Source organism: Hyperolius riggenbachi, chromosome 3, assembly GCF_040937935.1.
Source record: "Hyperolius riggenbachi isolate aHypRig1 chromosome 3, aHypRig1.pri, whole genome shotgun sequence".
NCBI lineage: Eukaryota > Metazoa > Chordata > Amphibia > Anura > Hyperoliidae > Hyperolius > Hyperolius riggenbachi.
In genome coordinates, this window is record NC_090648.1 from 6358300 (window position 1) to 6369855 (window position 11556).

General features: G+C 49.1%; 1 protein-coding gene and 1 pseudogene across 1 annotated transcript; one reads left to right on the forward strand and one right to left on the reverse strand.

Annotated features, from left to right (window-relative positions):
* Positions 1–2653: 2653 nt before the first annotated feature.
* On the forward strand, positions 2654–2796 carry LOC137564726 (U2 spliceosomal RNA; annotated as a pseudogene).
* Positions 2797–8831: 6035 nt separating this feature from the next.
* On the reverse strand, positions 8832–10589 carry LOC137560876 (E3 ubiquitin-protein ligase TRIM7-like). The gene is made up of 2 exons (XM_068272033.1): positions 9732–10589; positions 8832–9581 (listed from the first exon to the last, which is right to left on the reverse strand). The coding sequence occupies exons 1-2, from the start codon at positions 10587–10589 to the stop codon at positions 8832–8834; spliced, it is 1608 nt and encodes a 535-aa protein (XP_068128134.1).
* Positions 10590–11556: the final 967 nt, after the last annotated feature.

Here is an 11556-nt window from a genome sequence, read left to right on the forward strand (position 1 = left end):
ACCAACTGTACTGTCCCCCACATCGCCGAACACAGACTTCAGCCCTAACCCCCTCTACCCATCCTGTGGTTACCTCACCTTCTTTGCCCTATATGCCACAATCTCGATCTGCCCCAAACCCTTGGCAGCGTCACTGCTTTGGTTGCGGACAGCTGGGGCACTTTCAGGCTAACTGTCCCCTGAGAAGGAAAAATGCATCACCTGGGGTCCCAAGGGCTATTCATTATATGGAAGCACCACAGAACTCAGAGGAACGAGACAGGTATCCAGTCATACTAGATGAGGGTGCAGCTTTAGATCACAGAACACAGTCTTCTCAAGGGCCAAGCCCATCCACCCATCCTGCAGTTACCACACCCCCTTCGCCCTGTACTCCACGACTTCAGTTGCCCCGACACCCTCCACAGCGTACCTGCTTTGGTTGTGGACAACTGGGGCATGACCAGGCTTACTGTCACCTGGGAAGGAGGAATGCATCACCTGGGGCCCCAAGGACTAGTGATTATGTGGAAGTACCTCAGAACTCAGAGGGACTGCCACCTCTGCAAGCTGAATGGCTCCAGGATTCAACCCCTGGCCTCTATGGGGTGCAACCCCTGGTCTCTCCTTCCATTAAAGTCCACCAAAAGTACCTTCAGGAAGTCTTTGTGGATGGTAATAGAGCGGTTGGCTTTCGAGATTCTGGGGCATTTCTTACAATTGTGGATCCTAAACTAGTGCAGCCTGAGGCCATCCAGGCTGGGAAGAACTTGGTGATTCAACTGGCTGGAGGCGCACAACACTCTATACCAAGGGCTCGGGTCACTTTGGACTATGGCTTTGGGCCACAGAATTGTATTGTAGGTGTGATGAGTGGCCTGCCTGCAGATGTACTTCTGGGAAATGATGTTGGTGATCTCCGTTGCTACTTTGTTGGTACAGTTACAAGAAGTCAGAGCCCACACAGGGGCATGTACCAGCACTGCGACCTGTGAAGGTCTTCCCTGGTACATGCCTAAGAGGGGAGGGGGAGAAGTTGTGACAATGGATGATTGGATTAGGACTGCAGACTCTAATGTACTGTACTGTATTTGTTGTCCCATAGAAAACTCACCTTTCCCCACCCTCTGGAGACATCAGAGATGCACCTTATCAGCCTAAGGCTATTCACTATTTAGGCTGCTGAGTGGTTGGCTCTCCACAGGAGGCAGACAGCTAGGCACCTGAGAGCAGAGCTGGTTTCATGTTTGTACCTCATGGAAAGGAGTTGGATTGTGTCTGGGGAAGGGAGAGCAGCTCACTGGATCTGTTGTGAGCCAGGAGAATTCCCCATGCGGCCAGGACCCAGAGAGGGTTTGCTGAACTTAGTGTCCTGAGGCCCTGGACTGGGGACTGGTATCTCACCTGCATCTGGTCGTGTAGACTTGTCGGATGTCTACTGGATATTGGGACTGATGAGAACTGCATCTATTGGGACTGTTGGGATCTGTTGTGCACCTCTTGGACACCTTCTATTGGTGGAGTTACTAGAACTTTGGGACTTATGTTGCTTTGCCTGCGAAGCTGGGAATTGTGACTGCTTGGTAGGGGGAATCTGGGACACTCCCTTGTGGATTATATAGTAATATTGTGAACTTTTTGTGTGAACTGTGTGACCAATAAAGGCCCCGCCAGTCGGGTTTTGTTTAATCTGCCGCTATACACTGTGTCTCTGGGCTCTGTGGTCTCGGAACCGTCACAGTACACAAAACCCACACATTTGATCTGCCTATTTGTCCTGGTTATAACAAGATTTTAATTATGTCCCTAGTACAAAGTATGATGACAATATAGTATTAGGAAATAAAGGTGTATTTTTTCTTTGGTGCATTTTTTTTCCACAATTTTCACGCGCACAGCGGCAGCAGCACTGTCAGCTTGTCATTAAGTGGTTAAAGGGGAGCTGTCAGCCATACTATCTCAGAAAAAAACAACATATATAAAAGTAGATAAATGCTTGTTCTACTTACATAACATATGTATTGCAATGCCCACGTTTTGATTTTAGTGATTTTTCTATAGTAAAAAAAAGAGAAAATACTTCTTAGCATTTCCCATTTTAAGTGTGGCTATTTTGAAGCCAATCCTGATGTTGTTTCCTCCCTTACGCTCCTCTACCTGATTGTGTGTGCATCGCACGCCTTTCACTATAGAAAGTGCATTGTCTCCATTGTCTCAGCATGAGAAATACTGGCCAATCGGAGAGGAACAGAGGTGTGGGAGGGGAAAACAGGAGGGAAAGAGGCTTCAGCCAATCAGGCTGCATTAATTAAGTCAGAGGGGAAATAAAGAAGCAAAAAAGGACAACCCAGCATGCCCTGCAACTTCCTTTTTGCGTACCAAATTTTGTGTGTACCAAATAAGAGTCAGGTAAACTGGGGAATAATAATTTATCAAAAAGTAAGTATCGAAAAGTAAGAGTGATTTTAACTTTTGGATTGCCTGGTTAGCATCCTTATTACTTATTTACCACATAAAAATACAGTATTGATTTTTTATTTTATGCCCGACAGTTACACTTTAACCGAAGAATAAGAGGTGTGAGCCGGGAGGTTATTCAGGTTTAGAAGAAATGAGACACCTGCCAGCGGCTTTGCTATGTGAGAATGTGGTTTGCCTGCTTCAGCATTAACAGCAAGCTTCTCGGCCTTTTGGCTAAGATCAAGTGTAGTATCTGTTCTTATCAGTTGGGGAACCTTGGGGGACCTGGAGGGATGGCACAGTGGCAGTGTGTCCCGCCTAGTCATAATTCCCAAGGTCTGATGGAATGGATCTGCTCCTGGTCGAGGCTGAATGGCTGAGGGCTTTGCTTAGGCGTACTGCCCCTGGAAGTAGCGCTCCAGGTGCACCTGAAAAAACCTGGGATGTGGCAGATCCCAGGCGGAAGTAGGGTGCTTTGGTCTGTACTGCCCATATGCATAGCCAACTAACGCAGCTCCCCGGCCTTTTGGCTAGGGAGAGTGCGGAATTTTTATCACTCCGGCCGCAAGGTCGGGGCCAGCTTGCTGGCACCGGGGACTTCGGTTCCCACCCGGCTCCCTCTCGGGGGAGCCACCCGGACCATGTGGGATGCCACATGGCCAGGCCCTTTGGGTAACCACTGGGCACAGGCGGGGTCCTCCTCGGAGGACTCCAGGATCCTCCAACCCCTCGGGTGTTGGAGGATGCCACCCCCTGAGCCGATGGCAAAGGGGGAAGGTTCCCTTCGGGGAACAACCGGAAGGGCCCTGCTGCATTGTGGGGCCCGTGGCTACTCATGCACGTTTTGCGGGGGTGCTTTAGGGCACTCACGCTTTTTCCGTGCATGGGGCTAATAGCCTTGCTTACCCGGGACTCCTGTTGCATGCAACAGGAGCCAAGAAAGCTTAAAAAAATAAAATAAAAAAAAATTAAAAAAAACAGCAATAAATTGTAGTACAACCCCTCCCAGACTTCCCATTCAGATACCCCTGAGCTTTGTATACATGAAGACCATGCCCTCCATGTGACAGAGTATGACAGGCAGAGTATGCTGCCCACGTCACCATGGAGACCAACCTTTTCATGCCAAAAGGAATTAATTCCAAATCACCTCGGAAAGGAAATGTGGTAATCTCTGTCCCTGAGGTTGTGCAGCCGGAGCCAATTCTCGGGAACCTCTCCATCCGTAGACGCGATAAGTCATCAGTTATAGCATTGTGTATCCCGGGGACATGTCTGGCTTTCAACCACACGTTACATTTTAATGCATACAAAACTAGATGACGTAATAACTTAACAACTACAGCTAGATGACAGGCAAGTTACAGCATAGACTAGCTCTTTGTGGTCGGTTTGCACTAGAATGCATTTACCTGCGAAATGTTTACCTCATAGAAATAATGCTGCGACTACCGGGAAAAGTTCTAGCAGAACGATGCTACCCAAAACTTACCGCTGCCGCCACACCTGTGTAGAGATGTCGCAAACATAGAATTTTCCATTCGTGAATCAGCGGGATCCATAGACTTTAATGGCTGGCGAACGGCCTCCGACTTGAACGGTTAACAAAGCCCCCTTTTATGCTAGAAACCCCACATTTGCAGGGTATGTGGATAGGGACAGTGGCTACAAGGAAATTTGTTTTTCAAAAAGACCTTATAGTTTTTGAGAAAATCGATTTTAAAGTTTCAAAGGAAAAAAGTATACATTTAAATGCGGTAAAAGACAGATCATGTAGCAAACTTAACGGTAGTGTAAATTTACATGTATCAAAAGGAAGAGCAATGTATTTCCTGATGGGGTTTCCAGGGGGCATGCAGACCCCCTGGAAACCTAATCGGAGCCGCAACGCTTTGGCCAGGGATCGCTATACAGCTGCAATATGGCTGTATAAAGGTCCCTGTCATCTTTTCCTATTCTTTTAAACTTTTTTTTTAAATGTTCAGAGTGTGGGAAATTAGAAAAAAAAAAAAAAAAGATGTGGGGTCCCCCGTCCTGAGAAACTTTAACCCCTTGTCCCCAATGCAAGGTGGGATAGCCAGAATGCAGAGCCCCGGCCGACTGGGGCTTCGCACCCTGAGCTATACCAGCCAGCATGGTCCATGGTAAGGGGGGCTCCAGAGGAGAGGGGTGGCCAAGCCCCCCCCCCCCGGATCCCTTGTCCAATCCATGGACAAGGGGCTCTTCCCCACCTCCAGTGCCCCAGGAGGAGGTGGGGGTGAGGACTCCCTAGGGGGTGGGTTCATGGTGGCATCTGGGAGTCCGACAAATAATGTTAATAACATAAATGTACATGAAGCAAGGTTACATTCTGTAGGCACTGACTGGCACGTTGCGGCAAATTGCCGCACTGCTACCACAGCCTAATGTAACCCTATGAGGAAGTTCATACTTCCCACATTTAAAAAGTTGGTGTTGCGATGTCGTGGTGCGCATGTGCGGAAGCATATTTTTACAATACGCTTCTGTGCGCTTCTGCAAACCCAAAACAGGAAGTGACCGCAAGGGCGGGTCACTTCCTGCTCGGACGATTGGCAGACAGGGAACACCATGTGTTACGCAGTGTTCCCTGAAGGCCTGTTTTTGGGGGTGCGCTGGGCGCAATGCACCATTTCACTGAAGGCAAAAAAACAGTGTGAAACTAGCCTCTTACTTGTGTATGACTGGGCCACAAACACATATCACTATTCCTTGTGGTTTTCAGAAAAAAATTCACAGAGAAGAGCCAACAGAATACTCAACCCTAACTGGGGAGTATGGGCCCTAGAGGGGAAGGGGCCCCTGTGTGGCAGCACGGCCTGCACAAGCCTATGTCCACCTCTGGATAGGCCCCACATCCTAAACTACCAGAAGCATCAGTAAAAAAAAGACAAGTTATCATTCGTGTCAAATTTCAAGTGAACCTCCGGACTAAATATTGACTCAGCAGCACTGAAAAGGCCTGTTGTTTCTTTCACAGTTTCACAGCATCAGAACTTTGTTTCTCTTATACAAGCCTCATTTTTAGCTGCACAGAAGAAAACTGCCCTGGCATTTTTCTGATGATGCTGTGCAAAGCATGATAGGATTTCTGATGTTGTTGTTCTCGTTCTGCTGTTTTGGTGCACTTTTTTTTTTTTTTTTTTTACATTTTGAATGTGAGATTTGAAGCCTGCCTAGCGCATGCAGCTGTGAGGGGTAATCAGGACAAAGGACAGTAGGAACTGTGTCTCATGCTCCCTGTCACCTCCTTTCAACCAAAAAGATGGCTGCCCCCATGACAAAGATGGCAGCCCCCATGAATCACAAACATTTGCCTGTTCTTTTAAAACAGGGTGGGTAAGAGATTATATTACCTATCTATTCTAATTAACATAACTAAGGTAACTTAATGACAGTATGTTTGCTTAGGCTGAAGTTCCCCTTTCAGCCCACACCAACAGGTCAGCCTTTAAAGAGAGTCTGAAGCGAGAATAAATCTCGCTTCAGACCTCATAGATAGCAGGGGCACGTGTGCCCCTGCTAAACCGCCGCTATCCCGCGGCTAAACTGGGGTCCCTGATCCCCCAAATCCCCTCCGTAATGCGGGGGAGCGCTTCCTGGTTGGGGCAGGGCTAACCGCCGCAGCCCTGCCCCACGCGCGTCTGTCAGCGCGTATCTCCGCCTCTCCCCCGCCCCTCTCAGTCTTCCTTCACTGAGAGAGGCGGGGGAGAGGCGGCGATGCGCCGCTGATAGACGCGACTGGAGGCAGGGCTGCAGCCGTTAGCCCTGCCTCCAGGAGCGACCAAGTCTGTGACCAAGTGTTGCAGTGGGGGGTTTGGGGGTCAAGGGATCCCCGTTTAGTGGCGCTATTGCGGCGGTTTAGCAGGGGCCCACATGCCCCTGCTAACTATGAGCTCTGAAGCGAGATTTATTCTCGCTTCAGAGTCTCTTTAAATCGCATGTAACTCGGATGTGAGATGCAAATTCAAACCCCGCATGGGCATAGTGAGGTGCCATGAAATCCCCCCATAGGCATAATCCGTGTGGCAAAGACCAAGCAGCCCAGAAGCTTTGGCATCTATTTAAAGTGACACTGAAGTGAAAAAAACCTCATATAATGATTTGAATGTGTAGTGCGGATAATTAATAGACCATGAGTAGCAAAGAAAATAGTGTCATATTTTTATTTTTAGGTATATAGCTTTTTTTTTTATAACATTGCATCATTCTCTGATAATTGCACTTTCCACAATACACTCAGTATTTTACATGATTTCACAGAGCAGGCTAGTGACCTTAGAAATGGGGTGCGCACCAGCGCAGAATCCACACTCGTAGTGGTACTTACACCATCCTGGCCACCTTGACTATTCTGCATAAAAGAAGCAACCCTCTGTGCAGGGGTGTAGCAACAGTCCCTGCAAGGGATGCAGGCGCAGGGGGGCACGAGCCTGGTAGGGGGCTCAGCCAGGGCTATTTTTAGCAGCAGGAGGGGGGTGCAGTACAGAAAAGGGGGCAGTGGGCCCACAGCGGTGGGGAGGGGGGCCCAACTCCCCTCCTACCTCACCTCAGGCTCCCCCTTCAGTGCTTCCGGCTACCCCTCCAGGGGGCGGGGGGGGGGGGGCATCCAAAGTTTTGCATGGGGGCCCAGTGAATTTTAGTCACACCCCTGCCTCTGTGGCATCAATAGGTTAGGGAGAGGTCGCTACTGTCAGGGAGACACCATCTGTATGGCACCTCTTTACACCAAAGTGTCCAAGATGGGTAGGAGCTTCCTGGGGATGGGCGGGGCTTCACATGGCTGGGGAGGAGCTTCGTTTTCACAGCCAAAGGGGCCTTGTTATGGAAATTTTAAACCCAGAGCGCCCCCCCTGCATGTGCCTGTCTGCTGCCATGAAAGCAGGAAGTAGAAACACTGCAGATTTATTTTAGGATTTGTATCAGCTGTAACAAAGATATGCTTGTTTGTTTTTTTGTTTAAAAGTTATTATGCTGTTGTATATCTATCTAGGTGTATAGATCATTAAGTCCATAATGTAATAACAACGCACGGGCTGAAGTGGTTAATGTTTCTCAAAACTAAAATAACATACCGCAGTGTATCATAATTCTGCTGAACTTGCTTACATAATGGCGCCTCTATACGACCGATCAGCACCACCAATCTATAGATGCAGGGGCGGCGCCAGGGCGGTGCTTTGGGGTGCTGAAGCACCCCTTAAAATTGTCCAGGCACCTCTAAAGCACCCCCCCAGCGTGAACTGACTTTCGGCGTCTAATAGAAGTTGCGTCAGTTCACTGGCAGCATCAGCCGGCAGCGGCAGAGCAGGGCTACGGTAAAATGGAGTCCAAAGCCATGCTTTGGAGACTTTGGGCTTGATTCACAAAAGAGCACGGCTGTTTTCGCGCAAATTTTCGCATTGCGCGCACTCGTGAAACGATAACGTTTACACACGCAAACGCAATTTTTTGTGCGAAAATGATATCGATTTCGCACAAAAATTCGCGAGCGCACGCAATGCGAAAATTCACGTGAAAACGGCCGTGCTAACAGTTAGCACTCTTGCCGGTTGCAGTTTGTAGCCTCACCCATCGTGCGCCGTGGGTCATCAGCTACCCCAGCACCTGCATAGCACCCCCCCAAAAAAAATCCTGCAGCCGCCACTGTATAGATGTCTAGGTATGTTGGCGAGATAGATGTGGTGCTGCTAATGTTTAACAGGTACTAACAGGATGACAAGTAGAACAGCAATAGTCGTCTCTGATTTATTCCTTGCATAAGTGATATTTCAGATAAAATCACGTGATCATTCTACAGCCATCATTGCAGTGGAGAATTATACTGTACACACCTCTGTTTACTTGGCCGAGCCCTCCAGGGCCTGGCTCCCGGGACACAAATAGCTGCAGCTATGCTGGACTCTGGCCCTGGCATTCCTGAACATGCATCCAATAATTACCGTAATAAACACTGTGATTACGTCCGCTCTATATATTACAATATATGGCATGTGTTTACATTATAATATACTGTGCAGACCACCAATGGCTACAAGTCATAGGGCAAAAAACTTTGATCTCCCCCCCTTCCAATGCTCACACCCCTTCCCTTGCCTCCCCTTGGGGCCCCTCACAGCCTGGGGGCCCATCTCACAGGGGTCATACAACAAGTATGGCCATTATGATTGTCACTCCCATAACAGGTGCAGCCACAAACACCTGATCTGAAGTATAGTCCCCGGTATTGGAGGAAGGTTAGTAGAAGTGGCCCCAAAACAGCTGTAGGCCCTCCTGCGATCACAGGGCTGCTTCCCTTTAGTTAGGCCCCAGCAGACCACCCCTCTGACCTCAGTCACAGTCTCTGTGGAGTTACCAGTCTGAGGCCAGAGTTCTCACATCTCCTCAGCCTCCCCAGATATCTTTATAGAGCCATGAGCTACCAGTAGTGCAGCATGGAGGGGCTCGGTGAAGGTGGCGGTGAAGGTGTGGAGGTGTCTGATGGGGTCACTCATATCATAGAAGGAGATCTGCCCCGCCTCATAATCCAGATCTATCCTGACTCTATCACTGGAGATCTTATCTGGTAAGGTGATCACTTCCTCGTCATTTACCATTGTATATTGATTACGAGACCTCTCTAATCCCCAGGACTTGTCATTATTTCCAATGTCTGCCTCATCTCCACTCCTGTCTATACTGGGGTAACACATCCCGACTATCCAGCTGCGAGATCTCCCCACATCCGCTTCCCAGTAATGTCTCCCTGAGGAGAAGCTCCGGCTGCTCAACACCTGAGGAGAGTCCTGAAATATGTCTGCCGTGTCCGGGCGCTTCTGCTTTCTTTTTACTTTGGAAGCAGTTTTCCCGTCATGTGATATAAGCAGCTCTCTGCTCGCTGTGTTTACATCCAATAATAACCCCCTAAGCCCCGTTTCCATGGAGGTTTGCTGTACAGTCTCAGTATCTGGTCCTCCCTGCTGGAGGGGGTGATGTTCTGCAGGGATTGGTTGGGAGCATTCAGTACTGAAGTAGAGATTGTCCTCCATGTTAGAATGTGTGTCTTGTGCAGTTGGGGTGGGTTGGAGGTTTGGTTGGGTCTCTGATGCATTAGAATGTGGAGAAGCCTGTGGATATCTATATTCCTGCATAATTACATTACTCATTATATTACATAGTCCTGTGCGTAATGTGTGTGAGATGCCGGCCACATCCAGATCCCCTCCATCATGGAGCTGCTCATCATGTCTGTCCTCCGTGTCACACAAGTCACCTGTGTGTGATTCCTGTAAGACAGTCAGTGCATCAGTCATGTGACACAGCTCCTCAATGTGACGCATCTTCCTGGACAGCTCCTCCTTCTTTATCTCCAGCTGCCTGATCACCTCATTGTATTTGCCTGATATCTCCATCATCTGCTCAGTGATGTCACGCAGGACTTTCTTCTCAAGGTCTTCCATCCGTCTTCTGAAGACTCTAAAAAGGTCAGTGACTCTCTCTGTCTCACCAGCTGCTTTTTCCTCAACTTCACTCTTTCTTTTCTGCAGATTTTGAACACGTATTTCAATCTTCCACGTTTCTTCCACTATTTTCTGTAGAAATTGTCCGAGTTTCTTCTTCTTGTTCTCAAAGGCCTCATCCAGTGTCTCCACCTGATGTCCCTGGTGGTCACCATCCAGCCTGCAGGACACACAGATACTGGTGGTGTCCTCAGTGCAGTAATACTTCAGGATTTTATCTCGGTGGACGGAACATTTCCTGGTCTTCAGGGAGGTGTTGGGGTCACATAAGACGTGTTCTGGTGCCTTGCTGTGGACTGTCAGGTGTTGATCACAAAGATGAGCTTCGCAGAGCCGACAGGATTTCACAGCAGGTCTAGTCACGTCAAGACAATAAGTGCAGCGGACTCTGGTCTCCTCCTTCTCTGGCTGAGGAAACGGGAGGTTCTGCTCTGAGCTTCTCTGGTCAAGGTTCATTAACAGTCTACGACATTCCTTCTTCTCTCCTTCGCATTTAGGACAGAAAAAGCCTCCAGGCTCTTTGTCTGTACCGATCAAACAATCAATGCATAAGATGTGTCCACATGACATCACCGTGGTGGCTGCACATCTCTTCAGACAGACTGAACAGTCTCTCGGATCAGCCGACGCCATCGCTGACAGCAGAAGGAAGAAATGAAAGCGAAACTCGCTAACGCTCTGAATCTAAATGAAAAGAAGGCGGGGCTGACTAAGCTCTCCCTCTCGCTTGGAGGGAGGGAGAGACAGCTGCTGCAAACCATGTCCATACTGGCAGACAACCCTGAATCAGATAATGTGCATAAATCAAGCTACTTAAAGACGTTTGATGGGCGGTAAAGCAAAGTACAGATATGTCTTCTGCCTAATGTGTGAAGCCTCCCTTCAGAATCACAGAAATCAGCCTTGTGGGACAGCAGAAGCTGCACATTGAGGGATTTGTGTCATTCCCACATTGCAAGATAAATAACATTTTATATTGCGCTTTTCTCCTGGCAGACACAAAGTGCCAGGGCTGCAGCCACCAGGTGGCACTCTATAGGCAATAGCAGTGTTAGGCCGCAGCTGCAGCCACTAGGGAGAGCTCTATAGGCAGTAGCAGTATTAGGCCAGAGCTGCAGCCACTAGGGGGTGCTCAATAGGCAGTAGCAGTGTTAGGCCAGAGCTGCAGCCACTAGGGGGGCGCTCAATAGGCAGTAGCAGTGTTAGGACAGAGCTGCAGCCACTAGGGGGCGCTCTATAGGCAGTAGCAGTGTTAGGCCAGAGCTGCAGCCACTAGGGAGAGCACTATAGGCAGTAGCAGTGTTAGGCCAGGGCTGCAGCCACTAGGGGGCGCTCTATAGGCAGTAGCAGTGTTAGGCCAGAGCTGCAGCCACTAGGGGGAGCTCTATAGGCAGTAGCAGTATTAGGCCAGAGCTGCAGCCACTAGGGGGTGCTCAATAGGCAGTAGCAGTGTTAGGCCAGAGCTGCAGCCACTAGGGGGGCGCTCAATAGGCAGTAGCAGTGTTAGGACAGAGCTGCAGCCACTAGGGGGCGCTCTATAGGCAGTAGCAGTGTTAGGCCAGAGCTGCAGCCACTAGGGAGAGCACTATAGGCAGTAGCA